The 25,193-nt window shown below is 31.7% G+C and overlaps 1 protein-coding gene across 6 annotated transcripts in view; it reads left to right on the top strand.

Annotated features, from left to right (window-relative positions):
• The window catches only part of LOC111618412 (probable tRNA N6-adenosine threonylcarbamoyltransferase, mitochondrial), a 43,665-nt gene that overhangs the window by 5,662 nt on the left and 12,810 nt on the right, over window positions 1-25,193 (top strand). For all 6 annotated transcript variants that reach the window (XR_002755570.1, XM_023359946.1, XM_023359942.1 and 3 more), the window contains exons 3-5: window positions 4,728-4,885; window positions 9,444-9,573; window positions 14,235-14,439. Coding sequence is in view for 5 of the 6 variants with exons in the window: in XM_023359946.1 (XP_023215714.1) it covers window positions 4,728-4,885; window positions 9,444-9,573; window positions 14,235-14,439 (493 nt within the window). In the remaining variant the exon portion in view is untranslated. The remainder of the gene's footprint in view (window positions 1-4,727; window positions 4,886-9,443; window positions 9,574-14,234; window positions 14,440-25,193) is intronic.

Here is a 25,193-nt window from a genome sequence, read left to right as displayed (position 1 = left end):
GATCTACTTCACATCTCTGTTCTTCTATAAAAACTTAATAATACACCCAAATAAAATTATTCTGAAAAATATAGTTATATTTATTTATTGGATGATAATTAACATTGCAGATTATCTCTTTTTTTGTAATTACACTAAACCATAACTTAAATGACACTATTTATTTTATACCATATCAAAATAAAATTTTCTTTCCATTACACAAATCATAAATTTTGTTCCTTTTTGGCTCACTCATTTTGCACTCAACTGAAATTGTTTAGGGTGCAACAAAGTAATTACTAATCACATATTGTCATGAAGTGTTACCAATCCATTACGAGTAGTTAAAAGATATCTACATGAAAAATATGGACTTAATATTTCTATTAAACTTATACTGTGACTTTTTGTGTTTTAACAGACAACATTTTCTGTGATCGACCAAAAATGATGCGCTGATTAACTTGTTGGCCACCTCTGATCTGTAGTATTGTTCTGATAATTAACTTACTAATGTAATATAACTTTTATAATGCATTCATAGTTGATTAATACATTATAAATTTAGATTTATAAACCTATATTCTAATTTTTTTGTATTTAATGAAATACTTGAAAATTAAAATTAAATTTTGAATTTAAATATACAGTAATAAGATTTGGAAGTACTATTGAAATCAATTACGAGGTTTTTGAGTAAAATGAATATTTTGATAATTGTGAGGTCTAGGACTCCTAGAATCTAGGTTGACTTAGGTGTCATTTTTAGGCCACTGCTCAGCATGTGGCATATTGAAAGTGCAATGGACAACTATTAAAATACAGGGTGTATTAAAAAAAATGACCTGATTTTAGTGTGTTATAATTACAAAACAGGAGACATTCCGGGAAGGAAATATGTGTTGATTAAATGGGCATGGCCTAGAGTTTTAGAGAATTGTTGCTAGATGCCACAATGTACAACAATTTCTCAATGACACACTGCCTCAATGATGGATAGGGCACATGGAACTATCTCTAGACATGATCCCATACAGTTTTTTTTCTTGTAGGGATACATGAAGGAAAGAGGTTTTGTTCCCCTTTAGCTCGTGAACTAAATGAGCCAAAAAAACAGAATAAGTGCTGTGACTTCTGTCAATGTAGATATTTTACATAAAGTATATGAAGAATTTACTATAATCTAGAAGTTGTCCATGCAGCTACTGGTAGACACGGAGTATTTGTAATAACTAGACAGCGGACATCTAGGCCCTTAAAAGTGGTGTTTTAAGTGCTTAAAATAAGCTCTTAAATTGTGTCATTTAAACTTTATAAACAAAAAATAAGTGGTCAAAATTTGCACAATGAACAATTAATGTACTTATCAGGACAATAAATTATTTGTTTAACATATTTATTCCAAACAGAAATACACTTATTCAGAATGATGCAAACACAAAAGTAGACACACAATGTCCTTACATTATTTATTTACTCTGTTTTCCATTGTTAGCTTTACAATATATTACAAGCACTTTTTCCAAATTTTCAATAGAAAAGTTGCAACGTTTGTCACTGAGAATTAATTTATATGCAGAGAAAGAGCGTTCCACATCTACTGAAGGTAATGGACAGTATTTCAACCTTGGAAGAAGATAAACTGGGAATTCACTTTCAGTTTTGCTCTTCTTTCCTGTCAAAATATCAGCCACAACAAACAAGCACTTTAATCCAGTAATCTTTTGAAGCACTGCTTTCAACTCTTGCTTTACTTTTTTTGCAGCAGTGCCTGGTGCATCACAAAGTTTCTGCTTTGCTCTGTTGAAGAGATCAATTTGTTCATATATAGGTTTCCCACTACTTTCAAGAGCATCAATAGTATCTGCAATGAATGTGAAATAACACTTGATGTACACCAACTTGTTATGAACATAAATGTCATTCAAAATTTTCTTGGCTTTAGTTACACAAATTGCATCATCCGCTAAAGTGGCCAGAAGTTTTTTGATATTGGAGAAATGTTTACTGTAGTAGTTAGTACAAAATCTTAGCCATGTATATGCTAAGGGAAAAATAGGCATTTGCCTAAAATCCGCTGTCTAAAAATGACAAATAAAGCATTTCTAACACTGTATTTATAACACAAAACGACTACTAATCTTAACACTGTGTTGAGTAACAGCAATCCACAAAATCTTTTTATAACAGTGCTGTGTCCTATAACAGGGATAGCGAACCTTTTTGAGTCTGTGTGCCACATAGTAAGCATATTAAGCATACTTTTTTTTTAAACTGATTATGCATGCAGAAGTTTTAGACTTCTAGTAACTATATTTAAATTTGGCCAAATGGCCGAACGGTCAAAGTGGTAGCTTATCACTCTTGTGGACCCGAGATCAAAACCCCAGAAAATTTTCAGGTGGTGATCCATTCTTCACCACCCGACTGTTCCATTTGGAGTTTGCTAAATAAAAAAAGCCCTCTTAGTGCCCACAGGGCGAAAAGAGTTTTAAAAACTATAAACAGAGAGATTGCTTGCCGCAATCGCACGAAGATTGCGTACAGGAGAATTGGCACTATTTACGACCTGCTGCGCAATGCCAAGGATGCAATAGATCTCAACAGGGCCCCAGGAGTATACTCCATTCCCATCAGGGACGATAGATTCCATAGAGACTTAGTTTATATTGGCTCCACCATTTGCTCAACACAAAAACGGTTACGTGAGCATCAATCAGATATTAAAAATAACAGGCACACCACCGCCTTGTCGGCCTACGTTACTGTCCCTGAAATTCGGGCGGACTTCCAAAACACCAAAGTACTCAGACAGGCATTTCGTATTGATCACATCCATCTCCTGGAGGCCTGAGAGATTTATAAAGCCAACATTGGGAGCACCTGCATCAACTTTAATGACAGAGAAATGATCGTGCAGGCGTGGAGATACTTATTCGAAGAATTCGAACTGGGACAAGCAGAGGGGTGAAACGCGATACGTGCATTATTTACATCTCAGGCGTCATTGTTCCAATGGTCAAGAGGAGACACCGTTTAATCACCACCTGAAGCAGACTTCAGTGGAGGTCGAAAACGTTTGTGAAGATTGTTATAGGACACAACACTGTTATAAAAAGGTTTTGTGGATTGTTGCTATATTTATTAAATAAAAGCATTTATTTTAAAATATTTCATATAGTTTTAATTTTATTACTATAAAATTGCTTCAGTGGGTGTAATTTATTTCCATTATTATTGCATTCTAATTTTTTCTGCTTGGGATATGCATTCACTGGGACTTAAATATAAATAATCTATATAAATAAAAATGTAATGTTCATTTGTTCAAAATCTTAAATCTCCGAAAGTTCTTCACTGATTGCTTTCAAATATAGATGTCAAAATCCACCCGTGGGGGATAGGGACAGGATTAAGGCTTACTGTGAAGAACCCCTGCTTCTATTATACTATTTTAGATGCGGTTTTTGCGTTTTTGATTGTGCTTTTTCAACAATGAAAACTCTTAATTTGTCAATGAGATCACATACTCACTGAAAATATCTCAACAATTACTAGCAAAAATGTAGGCAACATAACATGCACTAATAAAAATGAACAATAATTACAACTAGTGAAACTATAGACACAGAATTAATTAACACACTAAATACACTGAATTAGATCCATACAAGGCCTACAAATATTCAAAATACATACATACATCAAAANTGTGTGTGTGTGGAGTGTGTTTTTTTCTTTTCTTTTTTTTTCCTTGCATTGTTGATGTTCTAACATGAATTTAGAATTTTTTAATTTCAAAGTTATAATTAGTATATTTTTGTTTAAATATAGTGATTCTGTAAAATTATATTTTGAATCTGTAAATATTTCTACATTCCTAGTGAAATACTGGCTTGAACTTACAACATCTAAACTTGATTTAGTGTATTTGTAGTTTATAGTGCTTAAAATGCTAATTTATATGTATATTTGTAAATTCAGATGGGTCCAGATTTTTGATGTTTCACTGTAATTAGAATCTATATTCTTCAAGTTGCCATATTTAAATTGTTTTCTTACTTCAAGAAATCAATTGTTTCTATTATTTTTTAATATTTAGTGCAAATATTTTTCACCAGTGGTAAAGTTCAACATGTTGGAATGCCAGAGCACTCATACTTATTTTTTTTAACCCCATTCCCGATAACCCGGCATTTTCACAAACTCGGCCACCCTTCGGTCCACATTAGGCCAAGACTCTACTGTATTATGTAGTGAAGCCAATTACTCTTACACATCTTCGGCTGATATTTAAAGTAGACCAATTAAAGCAAAATGATGATACACAATAAAAGTAAAAATTCATGATTGTTTTTAGTAGGTGCTTTTTTTTTATATAGAATATAGTGATAAGTATGTAGGAAAAAAAGATATATTATCCATAGCTATTCTTGATATATAAAATAGATAACAGGAAAACCAAAAGCAATAAAATATGTTACTTGAATAATTTAGTTTTTCTTTAAATAAATGAAATATTTCATATGAGTATAAAATGTAGAAAACAGTTAATGATTTCAAGTAGTACAAGTAATAGATAAAATTAGAATTTGTCTTTTTTTTTTTTTATTAGATTTCATTCTGGCTTATACCATTAATTCATAGCATTAATGTTTATATTATAATATAATAAAATGGTTTTTAATTTCATATTATTTCAATTTTATTTTATATTATTTAAATATGATGAAAATTTTTTTTAGGATATATCTGCAATTGCCACTACAGTGAAGCCTGGATTATTGCATTCTTTATTAGTTGGTTTTAATTATAGTAAAATTCTTGTTAATGAGAGTGAAAAACCATTTATACCTATACATCATATGGAAGCTCATGCTTTAGTTGTCAGAATGACTGAATTGTAAGTTTGTTTTTATTTTTAAAAATTTCAACAATCTTTTCAGGCAAAAATATAAATGTACTGAACGTAAAAATTTGTATACTTTTTTATAATTGCAATAATATAGCTATTTTTTTTTATTATGATATGGAATCTTCATATTGATGTTAATCTTTAAAAAATTTCATATTTTTATTACAAAAAGTAAAAAAAAGTAATTAAATTATTAAGTTAATTTAACAATGCTTTGTTTGTATTTATATTCAATTCATATGCTATATTTATGAATATGAATGAATTAGTTGAAATAGCTTATAAAGTTTTGTGTATGACTGTAAATTATATATACAATGTGGCCATGAAGCTTTTCTGTTTAGAGCATTCTGTAGCTGTAACCAATAAGTGGATGCAATAAAGGATTTTAAAAAAAAATTTAGTTCATAAACTTCTGCTAGATGTGCTTTACAAGAAAATGCACAAAATGACAAAAACACAATGAAAATAATCTATATATTCCAGAAGGGACATGCCTTCTGCATTGGCTGTTTACTGATATAAGGAATGTTGCTCAATGTGTACCATTGTTCAGATATAAAATTTGAAGGTGATGAACTGTGTTTGATGGTAATGAGCAGCTGACTTTATTTGTAATGCTTAAAATAATAGATTAAAATGTCACTTTAAGGTTGGTCTTTGTTATTGGGCTGCAATTTGAAAAAATTGAAGACCTATAAATTCCCACTGTTGTCCATCTTTCCTTAATCTCAAGAACAGAGTTAGATAGACGAAAGCTGAAACCAGATATGGAAACCTTAAGGGCAGGAGGCACTGATTAACTATATATGAACTTCTGGTGCAAACTGTAAGTCATGTTATTTCAATTAAAAAATTTTTCCCCTAAAATGTGTTAGATGACTGGCATAAAAGGAAAAGTATGATGTACATGGGCACTAGCAATTTGAGGTGGAAAACATATACTTTAAATTAAATAAATTAAAACTATGGTTAAAAATTGCAGCATGGCATTGTGACAATGTCACAATAAATAATTGCTCATTTACTGTGTGTTCCTAAAAGTTTCTTTATTGAAAAGAAAATTTTAAGAAGAATTATAATAGTCATAAGAATATACAATGAAGTGTCAAAAATCCAGATACATCCATTGAAAAATGGATATATCTGGAACCACTTTCAATGGTAACTTATTTGTGTGTGTGTGGAGTGTGTTTTTTTCTTTTCTTTTTTTTTCCTTGCATTGTTGATGTTCTAACATGAATTTAGAATTTTTTAATTTCAAAGTTATAATTAGTATATTTTTGTTTAAATATAGTGATTCTGTAAAATTATATTTTGAATCTGTAAATATTTCTACATTCCTAGTGAAATACTGGCTTGAACTTACAACATCTAAACTTGATTTAGTGTATTTGTAGTTTATAGTGCTTAAAATGCTAATTTATATGTATATTTGTAAATTCAGATGGGTCCAGATTTTTGATGTTTCACTGTAATTAGAATCTATATTATTGTTTTCTTACTTCAAGAAATCAATTGTTTCTATTATTTTTTAATATTTAGTGCAAATATTTTTCACCAGTGGTAAAGTTCAACATGTTGGAATGCCAGTGTAATAACAAAAGAAAAAGATTTACTGAAAATTATATTATTCTCACAATATTTGAATAGTGAATTGTTAAAAGAGCATCAATCACTATGAGCAAATTTGTGGGAAATGACAAAAAAGTGTTTAAATTTGAATGTGAGAGAAAAAAGCGCTTTTGTTAGTGTCAGTTCATTTATTAAATTCAGTTTGACAATCAGACTGCAAATTATACAATAATTGTAATGTTATAATTTTTTATATAATTTTTAAATCTTATGCCCTTTTAACAAAATTCACTATTCAGGTGTCTAAAAACTTTTTCTATTTGTTTAATTAAAGAATTTTATTGCATCAATGCACAAGAATAGTAATGATTAATTCATATAACCTTTGCATTGATGATGCATATGTTAATTTTAGTAACATTAATAGTAACATTAAAAGCTTTCAAACAGCAAAAAATTCATTTATTATGAAACATCAAAACTTCTAAACAGCACAAAATATGTGCCTATAACAGTTGTTCCCAAACTATTTTGATTCTAGGTGCCCTTGCTAAACAGATTTTCCCAAGGCACCTTATGTCAAATTCTAACAAGTACATTATACAAATTCCAACAAGCACATTAAATTCTAACATTATAAAAATTTTATAACATTTTGTGGTGTCCCTGTGAGGAAGCCACAGTGCACACTATGGGAACTGCTGGCCTATAACATACTTCTCAGTCATCTTTTATATTATTGGCTACTGGCCATTGTAACAAGTTCTTATAAAATGCTGTGTGTTCACTGGACACAGATCTTAAGTTTTATAAAATCTCCCATTTTTGAAGCTTTTATGGAACATTTCCTGATAAATAATCACACTTGTCTGGAAGATTAACTTTTTATCTACGAAGGTTCATAACAAAAGTGTATGATTAGACCCCATTTATAGTTGTGAATTCTATAATGCATCCTCTCTTGTCATGGCTATAAACAAAATGGTATAGGCTACTGATGTTAAACATTACTTTTTCCTACATTGGTTTATGCTTCTTTCTTCAGAAACTGTTGTCTTTTTATAGTATGTTTTCCACCACCCTTGGAAGTCCAGAATGTATAGCTACTTAAATCATTTGCTTACATAGATTGATAAAGTCAGTAAACAGTTGATCATCTATTCAGTGCTGCAACAATATTTTGTTAGATTGGCATGATTTATTGACTGATTCCTTCTAAGTTCCTTCCCTATATATAAGTTTTTCAGTTTTCCTTTTTTTTTCCATAAGCTTATAAATGCTGTAACTGATGACTTTTTAACATTATGATGCCTCTACCAATGTAATGTATATATTATTTAATCAATTATTTTCAATTTTGATGATGTGAGTTTGAGTCCCACTTTGGGTTTATTTTCTTCCAGAACCTTCTAAATTAATTATTAAATGTTCTCAGTTCTATTATAGTGATTTATTTTATGCTTCTTATAATAAAAATTTAGATATTTTATATCAATCTTTTGTATAGTTTAATGTAATTTTACAGTGTTTTGCTTCGAGAGGGTAGATTCTGTTTTTTTTTTTAAAAAAAGGTAAATTCAAACATTTTCTATTGTTTAAAAGTCATTAATTATTTTGTTTCCATTACATGATTATAAAGACAACTAATTTATTTTACAGTTCAGAACATTTAACTCATAGTTTATATCGATTAAANGTTTAATGTAATTTTACAGTGTTTTGCTTGCTTATTACAAATTCTGTTTTTTTTTTTAAATTTTAGTTATTTTTTAATTTTAGTAATTTAATTTGTCTTTTAATTTTTTCTTGCATGAAAGTTAAATGAAAAGCTCTCTTATTTTGTGTGTTTAGGAACTAATGCATATTATACAGAATTAACAACAAAACTATCTATTTTCATTACAGAGACAATTTATTTGAGTGAGTACTTTTGACCGTTTATATCACATTTCAAAGGTGTTGCAATGGTGATTTCCTATTCCTTGAAAAATCTGGGTTTATGCTGTTCCTTTACAAAATTCACTAACTGGGTCAAAGCTTTTGTATATTGGGACAACTGCTAGAATGCTCTGTCTCCATCTTGTGGAGCATCATGAGGATGTGGTGCATAATAGATGTACAGCAGAGCTGGCTAAACAAGTAATAGTGGACAAGTTTGATTGACTTTGGTCACAAACTTTACTCCTAAGACATTGTGGCGATCAAAGAATGCTATTTATCTGAAAGTCTCTTCTTTGTGTCAATGTCATCTTGTAACTTCCCCATGCTTGACATCCCAGAATTGTGGATACAGTAGTGCTATTTAAGCTTCTAAAATCTTAAGTTGGGTATTTTGTGTTAAAAAGCATCACATTTCATTAATGGCATTTCTGTGCCTTAATTTACTTTTGAATTTTTTGATTTGACATAATTTTTATTGAGTTTATTTCATTGTGTAGTCTGGTCTTTTGACATTTTGTAATTTTATATATTTCAATTACATTTCATGCTTGTGTGTGAGGAATGATTTTGAAAAATGTTCTTTACTGTTTGTGTTCCATCTTTCAAAAAGTAGTATTCTGTTCTCTCTTTATGATGATATAGCCTAAAGAGCACAATTATAAACTGTCAAAAGTACTTGCTTAAATAAATTGTCTCTGAAATGCTGATAGACAGTTGTGTTGCTAATTCTGTATCATTGCTTGGCATGGAGTAATTCTGTATCATTGCTTGGCATTTTATAAATACATATTATATTGGAATTAAATGATGTTTTTTGGAAACATAGACTGATTTTTCTGTATAAGCTATTTTCATGCTGTAAATCTTTCTTGGCTAATTCTCTGAGAAAATATATTTTATTATTACTAATTATTAAGTAATTGTGGAAACTTTTTACCTTAATTCTATAACACCAGAAAAATATTTTTTATATTGAATTTATTTTATTCCTACTGTTTATTACTCATAGAACCTTCATTTTTCATTTCAGAATACAGTTTCCTTTCCTCGTGCTTCTTGCTTCAGGAGGTCACTGTCAAATTGCTGTCGTTAAAGAAGTTGACAAGTTTTTACTTCTTGGAAAAAACTTAGATAATCCGCCGGGTGAAGCTCTTGATAAGGTATATAGAAGGGTTGGCCATACCTTGTCACAATAGTTTCCATATATCATATCAGAATTACATGAGAACTGCATCTACATTAGAATGGTATTTTATATATATAATGTATATACTGTATATAAGGGTAGGAACCACAATAAGGATATAGAAGAGTTGCAGTTTGACCACCATGAGTTTATAGTATAGTGGAACATAGCAAAAAATATTGGAAGAAGTAATTAAAAATTATAGACTAAATAGATATAGAAAGACAAATTAAAGATAAATTCACAATTTAATATTATATTTAACATAATAGAAAATTTTTAATATCATACAGAACATACCACTTCATTTGAATAATTAGCTGTTTAATGATGTGAAATTGAAAATTAGTAAGTACTTTGCATATTTTATTGCATGAAAGACTTCTTTAGAAAATTATAAAATTTGAATTATAAAATACTGATTGCATAGTATATTGATTTTTAAATATTTCAGTTAGATCTATTTTAAATTAAACTTTATAGCAGTGCATTATGTATCAATGGCAAAGCAGTTAAGGTGGCAGCCCACCATTCCGGGGACCCAGGATTAAATCCAGACAGGTAAAAAACCACAGGAATTATTTAGGGGGTCATTCATCTGGACATGTTAAGCCCCATCCTTTATCACCTGGCTGCTTCGTTAAGGTTTAAGAGTTTTTATAAAAACAGTGTACTTTTAAAGTTTTTTTTTTTTTTAAATTATTGTGAATCTTCTTTTTATTTTAATTGAAAGTTGTGCTGGTTACATATGAGATTTCTTATAAAAAATGAGTCAATTCTTATCTCTCTGCTTACATATTTATTGTTTTAATTACATATGTTATACTTCCATAAATCCATGTTTGAACATTTTAAACAAATATCTTGAAAACTAATCCAAGATTCATGTAATTTTTCAATTGATATCTTAAACTTTGTTCAAAGTGGTGATTAATTAATCATAAAAATAAAATATACTGTTTAATCTTTTAATTAAAGAATGAATTTTACTAAAATAAAATAAAATAACTTACTGCAATATAAATGTCTTAAAATAATCAAACACCTTAGTATTTCCAGCAACGAAGTATTTAATAAAAAATATAACAATGTTTTCGACTATTTTTAATAGTCTTCTTCAGTTATGCCACTTTAAAACAAAAACGAACGTAAAATAGAACGCAAGCAATACAACGGCTTAAAAATTTGAAATTAATTACAACAAAATAAAAATAAAATATAAAAACAAAATTAAATTACAATAAAATATTAAGAAAATTAATCGTTGTGATAAAGAATTAAATTAAATAAAGTATTAAGAAAATTAAACGTTGTGGTAAAAAGATTTCCACACGAAGGATAGACTTTCCGCATCTCTATGGTTGATGCATCCTTTGTCAATATGGGCCTTGTAAATTTCAAGTTTTTCAATATGTTTAAGTACTTGTTTGTTGGTGGAGGTCCTAATTATGGATGCTTTGTCCCAATGTACTGTACATTAATATCTTGATGTTTAGTGAAGGCTGCAAGGACGGTACTGTCCAAGTTTTTAGTAATGGAATACGTATGCTCTTTAAGCCTCTGTTTTAAAAATCTCATAGTGGCACCAACGTAAATGAGATCTGAATTAAAATGGCAGTCACTTAAAAAAATAGAATACACTCCTGTACTATTGTTACGGTTTCCTTTCTTCTTATCATTTCGTAGAATTCTATAAATCGTAGGATTACAATGATAAATAATTCTTAAATTATTCTTGTGAGATAATTTTTTAATCATTGAGTGTAGGAAAGGTACATAGTTGAGAACTACTCTTCGTCCTTGTTTCTTAGTTGTAGATTGCTTATGTGTTTGATTGCAATATTTAGCAATAAGAGCATTAATTTCACTTATACGATATTCCTGTTGTACAGCTATTGTACCTATGTAATTTAATTCTCTGTGTGTGTCAAACATACTCGTACAGGTGGTATAGCCCACTTTATCCATGATCGAAAGGCTGCATTCTTAAAATTCCAAGGATCAAAGGAATTCTTCGGTATAAAATAATAAGTAGATAGCTAGGCTTTCGATAAATATCTGTCCAAATTTCACCACATGTACAAGTGATGAACAGATCCAGAAAATTTACGTTAATGTCACTTTTTTGTTTCATTGATAAAGTCAAACCATATGGGTTGTTATTAATTTTGTTAAAAAAACGCTATTACTATTCCTCCAAATGATGAAAACATCATCAACATATCTTGCATATACAAGTATATCATTTATAAAGACGGGCAGTATATTACTTTCTAATCGTCGTAATACTAGTTCACATAATAACGAGGATATTGGGCTCCCATTGGAACCCCTCTTTCTTGTAAATATATGTTCCCTTCAAATACAAAAAACGAAGTATAACAAATTAGGTGTGCAAGCTCTAAAATGTGTTGGTGATACTTCGTTGCATTATTAATGTTAGAAAAAAGGAAGTCTCTTAGCTCACAAAAGCAAGGCGGTAATTTTATAGATGGAAATAAGAATTTTAAATCCTTATTTCCATCCTTATTGGAAATAAGGATTAAATTATATTTCCAATAAGGATTTTAAACTCCAAATAAGGATTTTAAATTCTTATTTCCATCTATAAAATTACCGCCTTGCTTTTGTGAGCTAAGAGACTTCCTTTTTTCTAACATTAATAATGCAACGAAGTATCACCAACACATTTTAGAGCTTGCACACCTAATTTGTTATACTTCGTTTTTTGTATTTGAAGGGAACGTATATTTACAAGAAAGAGGGGTTCCAATGGGAGCCCAATATCCTCGTTATTATGTGAACTAGTATTACGACGATTAGAAAGTAATATACTGCCCGTCTTTATAAATGATATACTTGTATATGCAAGATATGTTGATGATGTTTTCATCATTTGGAGGAATAGTAATAGCGTTTTTTTAACAAAATTAATAACAACCCATATGGTTTGACTTTATCAATGAAACAAAAAAGTGACATTAACGTAAATTTTCTGGATCTGTTCATCACTTGTACATGTGGTGAAATTTGGACAGATATTTATCGAAAGCCTAGCTATCTACTTATTATTTTATACCGAAGAATTCCTTTGATCCTTGGAATTTTAAGAATGCAGCCTTTCGATCATGGATAAAGTGGGCTATACCACCTGTACGAGTATGTTTGACACACACAGAGAATTAAATTACATAGGTACAATAGCTGTACAACAGGAATATCGTATAAGTGAAATTAATGCTCTTATTGCTAAATATTGCAATCAAACACATAAGCAATCTACAACTAAGAAACAAGGACGAAGAGTAGTTCTCAACTATGTACCTTTCCTACACTCAATGATTAAAAAATTATCTCACAAGAATAATTTAAGAATTATTTATCATTGTAATCCTACGATTTATAGAATTCTACGAAATGATAAGAAGAAAGGAAACCGTAACAATAGTACAGGAGTGTATTCTATTTTTTTAAGTGACTGCCATTTTAATTCAGATCTCATTTACGTTGGTGCCACTATGAGATTTTTAAAACAGAGGCTTAAAGAGCATACGTATTCCATTACTAAAAACTTGGACAGTACCGTCCTTGCAGCCTTCACTAAACATCAAGATATTAATGTACAGTACATTGGGACAAAGCATCCATAATTAGGACCTCCACCAACAAACAAGTACTTAAACATATTGAAAAACTTGAAATTTACAAGGCCCATATTGACAAAGGATGCATCAACCATAGAGATGCGGAAAGTCTATCCTTCGTGTGGAAATCTTTTTACCACAACGTTTAATTTTCTTAATACTTTATTTAATTTAATTCTTTATCACAACGATTAATTTTCTTAATATTTTATTGTAATTTAATTTTGTTTTTATATTTTATTTTTATTTTGTTGTAATTAATTTCAAATTTTTAAGCCGTTGTATTGCTTGCGTTCTATTTTACGTTCGTTTTTGTTTTAAAGTGGCATAACTGAAGAAGACTATTAAAAATAGTCGAAAACATTGTTATATTTTTTATTAAATACTTCGTTGCTGGAAATACTAAGGTGTTTGATTATTTTAATGAATTCTACTTTTGTGAACTATATTAACTTAGTCATTTATAGCATAAATTATAGGCCTCATAATATATATCAAATTTTTAAAAATGTTGATCTGTTATTCTTGTTAGTGCCAGATGATAAAATGATAGCAAGGCAAGCTTTGTGAATGTTAACCCATTGTACATAAAATTAATAATGGAAACAAAAACTTATTGTTATGCCTTTACAACTTGCACCTTTGCAGGCTCACACATTTTGTTTTTATGATAAAGAATTCAAATTACTTTTAAGAAAAGTTTATTAAGAAAAGTTTATTATTTAAGTTTTATTAAAGAAAAAATGCCACCCAAGGCTGTCAAGTTGCATTATACCACCATCTAGCCTATATTTTTGCTTAGTGAGATGCAACTTTTACTCCAAGTTGTTTTTTATTTCAGGAAAATTCATAGAAAGTATGAGTAACAAAATGCTTTATTTTTAATGCAATAAATCTTATTGTTTAGAACAAATATTTAAAACTTATGAATAATTAATATTCTGATAAATAGCATAAATGGATTATATTTATTTAATAATATATTTTTCAGATTGCAAGACGATTAAAGCTTAAGAATCTTCCAGAATGTTCTTCAATGTGTGGTGGAAGAGCTATTGAATACTTAAGTGAAAGTGGAAATCCTAATGCTTACAATTTCACACTCCCATTGTATAAATTTAGAAGTTGTGACTTTTCTTTTTCTGGATTAAAAGTACAAGCTTTAAGAGCAATTATTAAAGAGGAGGAAGAAAACAGTGAGTATGAAATTTTGGAGTATTTTTCAACTTTTTAAACCTATTACAAATTTTAATATAACTGTTGGTAATGTTGTTCTCATTTTTTACATTTGTTAACATTTTTCTTTTCTTTGTGTGAAAGTCGAATTTTTATCTAAATTCCTAAATTAATTAATCCTGTGACTAAGAAATGAACTATAGAGTTTGTGGGAATTTTATAATCCTTCCTGTCCAAATCCACACATTCTCACGCTGTAACAGTGTAAAGTTTACATTTACCTGCCAAATTCGTCATTTTTTTTTATCCTGACAACAACTTGAACCTCAAACAATCAGTCTTGTGATATATTTTCCCCATGAAGTTATAAAAGCCACTTCTCCTTCTCCCTCGGGGGAGTCACTGGTCGTTCGTCAGAGAAGACAAAGTGTGGAGGTCGGATATTGTTGCCACCGCTGGACTTTAATACCCCAATCATAGAACCTTGTACCACATACCCAGGACGATATTACAGAAGGATATCCCACTGATATTTTCCAAGAGGTATGAAAGCATATTTGTAAACTCTTTCTCTCAGCCTTCCGCGCATTAGAAGGATAGTGTTAGAAAGGAATTTAGCGTAGTTAGAGTTGTAATTTTTTCTTTGGTCGACTTTAATAAACCTTTGTTTTGTTACGAATGGTGTCGTTACTCGACTGTTGCCAATGTCTTACCGTTGACCCTCTCTGACTCTCTTCCACCCGTGTAACGCGTAACAGAATGTAACTGCCATCCTAGACAAGCGAATAGGTCAACAACCTGTTGCCAGTGAGGGGAAGCACCGATGACCTCCGATCTCCTTGGCAGCTCACACTTTGTTTAATTAAAATATTTAACTTTAATTATGGTTGTCAACTTTAGAAATCTTTAAATAGACTGGCAGAAACAAGAGTTGTTTTAAAATGCAAATACCATCCCCAAAAGAAAATATTAATTAGCACAATTAGGAGGGAATGCAAGATAAACGTAAACAAGATTGCCTCTGCCATCTTGTTTACGTTTATCTTGCGTTCCTTCCTACGGCAATATAGGTCAGTCAGGCGATATTATTTTAAAAATTCACCAAAAATCAAATTATCATTATATTCCTATGAAAAAAATTATGTACATTTATTAATATCTATTGTTTTAAATATGGTATTTTTCAATACATTTTATTAGAAAAATATATAAGAAAAAAAATCACCAATAAAAATAAAGTAAAAAGTCAACAAAACACAACCTGGAGAAAAATATGTAAAACAGATGATAGACAAGACGGTGCTGTCAAGTGTTGACATCTGCTGTTGATAAATTTTATAAAAATCAATTTTTCCTAGGGAAACGATGAATTGTTACCCTCGAAGATATGCTTAACAATGAGGGGTAACGATCGATTGGTACTTTCGGAGGCAAAGGGTTAATTTATATATCATTCCTGTAGCTATGGGAGCTACATGATGGCTAAGTCCCTTCATCATAGTCAGTAGAGCCTATAAGCAGTATACATAATATATACTTTTGCTTTCATTATGTAAACGTAGGTTACAGTTACCAATTTTTACACTTAAAGTGTAGCTAATAGGCCTATTGTTGGCTGAAAAAATAAAAATACCAGTCAAGTTTTTTAATTTGCTCCTCTGCCTCCAATGATTTATTACTGACTGTAGGGCTGTTGTAAATTATTTATTATAATAGCTGTAATGCATCTATACATTCAATACTCACTCTCTAAATGGAAAGTACATGAGATTATTATAAAAGTATTTAAAAGAATATTTTTATATATTATTATTTAAAGAATGTTAACAGTTTTGTATCATCAAAGTGTGTTATTCAAATACACCATATTTTCTTTTTACACAATTTTTGATCTAACATGTTTCATTAAATTTGCATTTTTAAAATCACCATTTTATTTGAATTCTAAAAAAATGTTCACACTTTCAAAAAAATCTTTAGTTTGTATTTAAGGCTGCTACATCTTAAGTAAATTTTAAGATTTGGCTGTTTGCATAACCCAATCATTTATCCAGACTTTATCCCTCAACTGTAGCAGTCAGAAAAAATTTAACTCAAAGTTTGACAATTTGTTTATATGATTGTGTTTCTTCCACTTTTTTTAAAATTTTTTGTTTGTCATTTGGTGTTTAATTGACAAAGTCAAGTAGAAGTGTGTCTTGGTAGCTTGGTAAAAGCAAATAACACAGGTATGGATAGGCCAAGATGGTTGCTTTTTCCATGTGTAGCACCTTTGCTAACTGTGTATTAGTGAACTGGGCCACACTCTCAATTTTCTTGGAACTGTGGGGGTGCTATAGAACACTGTGTCCCTAACATAAGTTTGTGTGTATTGCATAAGTTCAGTGTTTCTTCAGTTACAATAGTAGTAGCATTCATGGTCATGTCTGCCAGAACATACAGAAAACTGGTTATTCAAATTTTAGAATGATGGAAAAGTTGAATTTTCTACAGTAGTGTCAAGCTTTAGGAGTCTACCCTACATCCATTTATAGAATTAAGCTGATGAGAATGTGCCAAAATACTCTGTAATAAGAAAGATTTGCATTCTAAACGAATAGCCTATCAGAATTTGGCTATATTGGATAGGACTTATCATATCAAGATGAAAAGGAACCAATTCAAATATTCAAATATTCAAATATAACTCAATTCAACAATTCAATTCAAATATTCAAATATAACTTTAACTTTAGGAATGCATTTTGGATGCATAGACCCCTCATTAGATCATTGAAGGTTAAACATTTAGCATTAAACACAATAAATATCTAAAATATTGTAACAAACACAGTTTACAGACTGATATTACAAATGATAAAAGTTATTATGTTGTCTTCTGTAATTATATAAAACATAATATTGGTGCTATCACTAATAAATTATTATTAGTTACATTTATGACTTAATTTCAATAAATTCAAATTTTGGATGACTTACTTTACTCAATTTTTAATTTTTCTTTTAGTTATCTTTGTTGAGATAGATAAACTTAAATTAATATTAACCTATTATATTATCATCATTAATACAGACTTGTCAAAAACAATTAATTAAATAATAATGTACACATTAATTTACCTATTTACATTATGTTGTTTGAACTATATCACAATTTTACAATATTAATACAACTTTAAATGCTACAAGTTTAGATGTTATTACAACCTTCATGCTGATATATTCTGCTAATCTTGATCTTAAGCATCTTAATATAGACTGTATTCTTGGATAAATAAAAACATGCACATGCTTTGTACGAAAGACTTGCTTGAACTTCCGTTCCATGAACCCAGTTAGTTGTAATTAAACAACACACAAGTGAATGATGTCTGAAAATTATTTTAATTTGTAGGATACTGAAACAAATTATATTTGTTTCTCTTGATATCTTAAAAGATTGGAGTTTCCAGACTTATTAGACCAATATATCAGAAATAACATTTTTAAACAGTCAAAAACTGAACCACACATTGATTTTGAGATATTTGGATTTATCTCATGCAAACTACATATACCTACATACACAAAAGAAGCTTTTAATTATTAAAGTGTGTAAAAGTTTGGTAGGGTTTAGTTAGTCAATAATGCATTCAAACATTGGTTCTTTGAAAATATCTGGCAGGTTATTTTTTTAACTGTACTCCTCTGTCGCCATTTAATTGTATTCTTTAGTATAATATATACAATTAAATGGTACAATAGTACAATTGAGTAAAGCCAGTCCTGAAATATCATTACAACTGTAAGTTTACCAATTCCAAATTGGAAACTTAGATATTTATTAACAAACCCCTTTCACTTTTATCAAGGTCAGCACAAAGGGACCTTTCCTCAGTTGAAATTAACCTGTAATTATTCCAGTTGTATTAATAATTTCTAACAGTTTGATAAACACTTTTTTATTTGGTAATCTGCTATTAAATTATAAAAGAAATTCATTTGATAAATATTCTGTTCAAACATTAGCTTAAACATTTTTTCCCCTCTAGATTTATTATTGTTTGGATATACAGGGTTCCTATGCACCTGGAAAGTCAGGAAAAATCAGGGATTTACATTAGTGTTCCTAAAAAGTCATGGAAAGTCAGGGAATTTGTTAAAAATTGTCAAAAAGTCAGGAAAAATCAGGGAATTTGTTTCCTTGGTTGCCTTGTTGTTTTTGTTTGCTGACAGCATGACTAACCAAGTGTAGCTGTCTGCAGTCATCTAGAAGTATTGTGGTACAATGCAACTATGAAAAGGGAGCACAGACTATTTTCAGGATCCCAAAATTTTCCCTAAATCAACGTTGCACTATCTGGAACCTGTGACCGGCGCTCGATGCGTATATACTGTAATCGCTGTTGATAAACGTTTTCAAGCGATTCCTTCTCTCTTCTTCAGGTCGACTGAAATTCCCCGGACGGAGTGTATATTATTTGTTGGGATCGGATGTCAGTTCCGAAGGAGTGGGTCGTTTCTGGCATGTGCGGTTCTATGGTGGGGGAGGAAGCAGCGGATTGGCGTCCAACAGTGATTGCCAGGCCAGAGACAGGGTTAGCTCTTCCTTCCGGTTAACACAGGTGGCTAGCCGGCCGGCGTTGTAGATAGCCGTGGCCTCCAGCCACCTAAGATGCTGTTAGTGGGGCATGCTGATGATAATAGTAGCTTGCTCGAATTGCACTTTGATTTTGGGATCTGATGCATATGTGGCCAGGGCTGTTAGTCTCCCGTGTCGGATATCCGCTTGGTGTTCACATAGGTGGGTGTTCAAGGAACGTTTGGTCGAGCTGATGTATAATAAGTCTGCATTCTGTCTGTTGTCTCGGAGTGGGATAGAGTAGATTCCGGGGAGTCTGGTGCGATCGGGAGGGTCTTTATCATTCTGTAGGATATGGAAAATTGTGGGGCATCTTCTGTATGCCAATCGTATCCCATGTTCTCTGGCTATCTTCTTATGCACAGTCTTGAGGTACAGGTTGAACGTGATGGGGACTCGTGTAGGGCTGTCTGCTGTGGGTCTGCGACATTTCTTGCGGTTAGAGCATGTTTCTGGCATTGGTATCGTTCAACTAAGCGGTGTGTCATGTTCGGGAACCCATGCTCAGTTGCTATCCTCCTGATGCAGGCTAATTAGTTTGTCAGGGCTTGCTTGGTGGATGAGTGTGAGAACGCCCTCTCCACCAGAGCCCTAAAGGCGGCCACCTTGTACGGGAACGGGTTACAAGAATCGGCTGGTATGTACGTGGGGGTGGATGACGGCTTGTGGTATACGGCTGTGTGGATGGTGGGTCCTACTATTTTTATTTCAATGTCGAGGAAATGGACTTCTTCTGTACTAGTCTGCTATAGTTCAACGGTCAGGCCGAAAGGGTTGCTGTTGACGGTTCTAACGAAAGATGTCATGTCAGTGACCTCCTTCCATATGATAAGAATGTTGTCCATGTATCTTTTATAGATCAGATGCAGAGAAGGAAAGGTGGGAGGGCCTTACTCTCGAGCTGCCTGATGACAATTTCACAGAGGTCACCCGAGAGCGGGCTACCCATCGGTACACCCCTTTTCTGCTGGTAGGTAGTGTCGCCGAACATAAAAACAGAATCGTAACACACAAGATGGGCCACTTTGAGTACCTGTTGGTGTAGTGTATGGTCCTGAACCATATTAAACAAAAAATCTCTGAGAGAGCAGAAGGCTGGAAGTAGCTCTATTGAAGGGTACATAGATTTGAAGTCCAGGACTGTCATAAATCATGGTGGGGAGGGTAGATCTTGCAGGAGGCGGATGAGGTTGGTTGATTTATTTACGTTGTAGGGGTAGTTTTCCAGATGGGGAGTTAGAAGGTTGTGTATGGTTTTCTCAAGCTTACATGTGGGCGCCCTTACTTTGTCCACAATCAGGCATAAAAGTTGGCCTGTCTTGTGTGTTTTAGCGTAGGTGAAAAGTCTAGGTATGTCCAGTGAATCAACTACTATGTTGCATAGTGCCAGACACCTGGCTAATTTAGAGTCAGCGAGACGTCTAACCTTAGCTTGTAGTTTGTCGATTGCATCGTCCTTTTCTTTCTTGCACATTGTTAATACAATGTGCAAGAAAGCACATTGTATTAACCCTCACAAACCCAGCTCATACCAGCAGGGTTTGAGAGAATACATAGTTAATACAATGTATTCTCTCAAACCCTGCTGGTAATTAACAATGTATTCTCTCAAACCCTGCTGGTATGAGCTGTGTTTCATGAGGACTAGTGTTCTGGACTTATCAGCTCTGGTGAGAATCACTCCATTCTTTCACATCTATCCAGTAGTATGTCTCAGCTTGTCTCTGAGCTCTACAATTTCTTGCTGCTCCTTAGCTTTCTTGATATTTATTGAGGACATCCATCTGTAATATTCTTTCTGCATGTCTGGGAGGCTTTTTAAAAGGTATTCCATGTCCGGGATGAGGTCTCTGGTTCCATTTTTGGGCGGTGGGAGTGTGAAGGTTGGGCCATATTCAAGTACGTCTATAACGAAGTTAGGTGGTTGGATGTCATCCCAAAGGATAAACGGGAATGTGGGGCGCTGGTTAGTTTTAGGTACCTGAAATTCCAGCACCCAATTTATCTTCTTATGGTAGCATTCCCGTAGGTCAGCAGATAGGCGCTTGTAGATTGGGACCAACCTAGCATTCTCCCTGGCCAATACGTCCTGGTACGTGTGGAATAAGGAGTCTTTGGTCTCTATTAACTCTTTCAATTTTGCGAAGATCCGCTTTCTGGACGATCAGATGGCTCTATTAAGGCACATGATTCTGACTTTTTTAAGGAGAGGTTCATTGCCTGGTGGGAGGCATATTCAGAAAATTGTCATCGGTAAAAGGCCATTCTTCTTACACTCTGTTAGAAACCGTAGTTTGGCTCTAGTTTTAACCAGGGCTATCAGCTTCTTATGATATAAATTAGATGATAATAAATAGTCGTCAGGCAGCTTGAGAGTAAGGCCCTCTCACCTTTCCTTCCCAGCATCCTGATCTATAAAAGATACGTGGACGACATTCTTATCATATGGAAGGAGGTCCCTGGCATGACAACTTTCGTTACAACCGTCAACAGCAACCCTTTCGGCCTGACCGTTGAACTAGAGCAGACTAGTACAGAAGAAGTCCATTTCCTCGACATTGAAATAAAAATAGTAGGGCCCACCATCCACACAGCTGTATACCACAATCCCTCATCCACCCCCACGTACGTACCAGCCGATTCTTGTACCAAGCTGGTGCACCAGCAATGATGGGCTGCAATAATGGATTCTATTTCCCATTGCGAGAAAGATGAATTGTTTCCAAACTTTATATATTATCGTTGTATCATACATCAAGAATCATTATGTGCCAATATTATCCTTTGAACATGTTATGAATGTTGTTGTTAAAATAATTAACAAAATTTGAGCAAATTCTTTATCACACAGATTGTTAAAGCCCTTGTAGGAAAGGACGAATCTTCCCAAGCTGACCTTATCTTTCATAAAGATATAAATAAGTAAAGGCAAAGCCGATTTTTTGATTTTTTAGAACAGATAAAAGAATTCCTTATTTTAGAAGGTCAAACATTTGAACAATTAGATAACCTACGATAGTTGATGGACTTGGCTTTTTTAACTGACATATGTGAAAAATTGAATGGTTTAAACCTGGATCTCCAGGGAAAAAATAAACATTTAGCTGAAATGATTAGCTCTATAAAAGCATTCAAAGCCAAAATAGAGTTTTGAATAAATAATTTGTTGAAAAATTCTCTTATACACTTTCCAACGATGAAAAAAGTCACTGGCAAAAATAATTTTGACCTAATATTTTTTATTACTCATCTTAAAACACTTTTGGAACAGTTTGAAAGTAGATTCCAGCAATTTACCATTATTGAACCCGTGGCTACATTTTTTGTAAATCCTTTTACTATATAAGTAGACATTACTGAAACTGCTAAATCTATAGCAGAACTTTTTCAAGAAGAAACATCAATAATTGAAAAGATTTTAGATTTTCAAAATGACATCATATTAAAATCTCACAATTAAGATGAAAACTTTTGGAATTTAGTTGATCATAAAAAGTATAATCTTTTGAAAAAAGGAGCTTTCAAAATCAAATCCTGTTTTGGTACCACATACTTGTGTAAATCTTTATTTTCCACCATAAATATTATAAAATCAAAAATCAGGTCTCAACTTACAAATGCCAACCTTGAAGATTGTTTAAGATTGGGATTATCATCTTACACTCCCAACTATTAGAAATTAGCAAATGAAATGCAGTGTCAAAGATTACACTAATTCTGCTTTTATAATAAATATATAATATGTTATAGTAAATATGTTACAAAATGCATATTATAATAAAGAACATAATATTTATATTTTTTTTAAATCCAAATTATGCCCGCCACTATTTTTTGCGATCTCAGTGTGCCTGTGTGCCACAAAAAGGTTGGGAACCCCTGATATAGAGTGTAGTTTCAGCTGCATTATTTTGTGATATGCTGGTTCCTCAGTGCTTCTTTCCTCTGTGGAATGATTAGAGGATGGTTCAACTACTGTTGTTTTTTTTTTCTTTTCATACTTTGAAACTTATCTGCATTTTGTTTTTTATAGTGACTGTAGCATTCTATTTTATCTTTTATATTATCTTGAGATTTATGAGGAAGCAATGATGTTTGATGATACCTACTGTGGACTGTTGAGATGATTGGATGGTTGACCTATGAAATTAAAACTATATATATAGTCACTTTAATCCAAAAACTATTTGGTTGACAGTCTCGCAGCACTTCCGGTTAGAAAATTAAGACTTTATTGCACAAATTGAACGGGTGTTATACAAATGCATTTTGGGTTGTTGTAAATTTACAACCCCCTCTTCAGTGCTGTTAAAAAAACAACTTCATTACAGTTAGGATCCTGACATTATTTATATATGTATAAAAAAATTTTTCAAACAAAGACATGTTTCATAAAGGAATAACATAAAATTTTTCTATTTTCACAACCTTGTTTTCCATAAATATACATAAAATGTTGTCTATATTGCATAAAACATAATTTATAATAACCTAAAAACATAAAACTATAAAAAATCATGACTTTAGGTCTTACTCTATTTTAAATTTATCCAATATTATGTATTCTGTTGTTTCTTTTTACAATAAATGTAACTATACATCAGTTCTTTTAGTTAAAGTACTGTATAAGTGTAAACTACATTATATTACAATACAATTTTTTAAAAATACAATTTAAAAAAAACTATTAAATAGTAAAGGGTAAAAATTACTTACAATTAATATTCTATATGTATACATACATACATATCACAAATTTTTTCACAAAATACAATATTTGAGTTTTCACAAATGCAACATATCTTAAGCTGTAGTATTAATATAATTAACGTGATAAAACACTCTCTATTAACTGGTACCATTGAAGGTCAATTGCCATGCCCTCCCAAATATTAATTAGTTTGTCTTTGGGTTGTTTCCTTTAAGTCTTTACCACTGCATAGTAACTTTTCAGACACCCTGTATAGCAGTGTGATATTGTATAAAACAAAAAGTAATTGCAATATACAGTCAACCTCCCTATAACGTGGTAGATACGTTTCACTTTATATGAATTTTGCGTTGTAGGAATCCTTAAATACATGAGCCAATCACAGCCCGGCACGTGTACAGTTTACGGACTATGGCTGTTTGAAAGGTTTTCTTCCATAAAATTAATTGATTCTAGACTAATTTGACTCAACATTTCCAAAACAAGTATAATTTTTTGGGAAAAATCCGTATAAACTATGCTATAAAAAAAAATTGTAGGATTACTTACCAAGTGTGCACCGTTTGTTTAGCTTGTTTTCGTCGCGGAGCAGCACACCAAATGGCGGGTGCGTTTTCTGATAAGTTATTTTTCTGCGAAAAATTCGTGAACTTTGGAGTCATCATTAATAGAAATAATTTTTATGGCCATTGAATAAGAAATGATTTTTTTTCACAAGAAATGTATAAAATTACAGTACTGTATTAGACTTACAGTACCTAATTTATATACTGTACAGATGATAGTAAACTCAACTTACTCGCCTAAACTCTCCGTAGCGTGTAAGTAGTTCGGCTGCTCGTCCACTATTGGTCCAGATTCGACCAATCCTGTCGCGACACGAGTCGGTGATGACATTTTACTGCATTTTACGAGTCCCTTTTAGCATCTTTATATGAATACGCAATTTTTTCACTGCGATGTACGAATCTGCATTTTATGAACCCGCGTTATAGGGGGCTAGTATTTTTTTATTTCCTACAGGTAATTTACAATTTTTTTACTGTAGTTTTTGGGTCAGATGATATGGAAAGGTGGCAACTCTTATTTTTAACTTATTGATAGATTAAAATTACACATTTGAAGATCACTAGTCTTTATTTATTCAGTCAGTTGAAGTTGAAATGATCTGGCCAATTATTAACCACTTGTTCCCGAATTTTTTTAAGGAATTTTTAAACATAAAAAATACTTAAAAATGAAAAAAAAATGAAAGAAATGTGTTAGTTTTAAAGAAAAAGCTTCAAACTTTATTTTCCATTGTCTCACCTTTCTGTGAAATTTGACACTGATGAGTCATTGTTTACACAGCTGGATGACCTTGAGAATATCTGGTGTTGGATTTCCCGGGACATTCTCATAGACGTCTCGGGAGGACAAGGGTTTAAAGTAGGGTGAATACT

The sequence above is a fragment of the Centruroides sculpturatus genome, unplaced genomic scaffold (assembly GCF_000671375.1).
Source record: "Centruroides sculpturatus isolate CEXI.00-Female unplaced genomic scaffold, Cexi_2.0 scaffold10, whole genome shotgun sequence".
Lineage (NCBI taxonomy): Eukaryota > Metazoa > Arthropoda > Arachnida > Scorpiones > Buthidae > Centruroides > Centruroides sculpturatus.
This window is presented reverse-complemented; position numbering and strand designations above follow the sequence as displayed.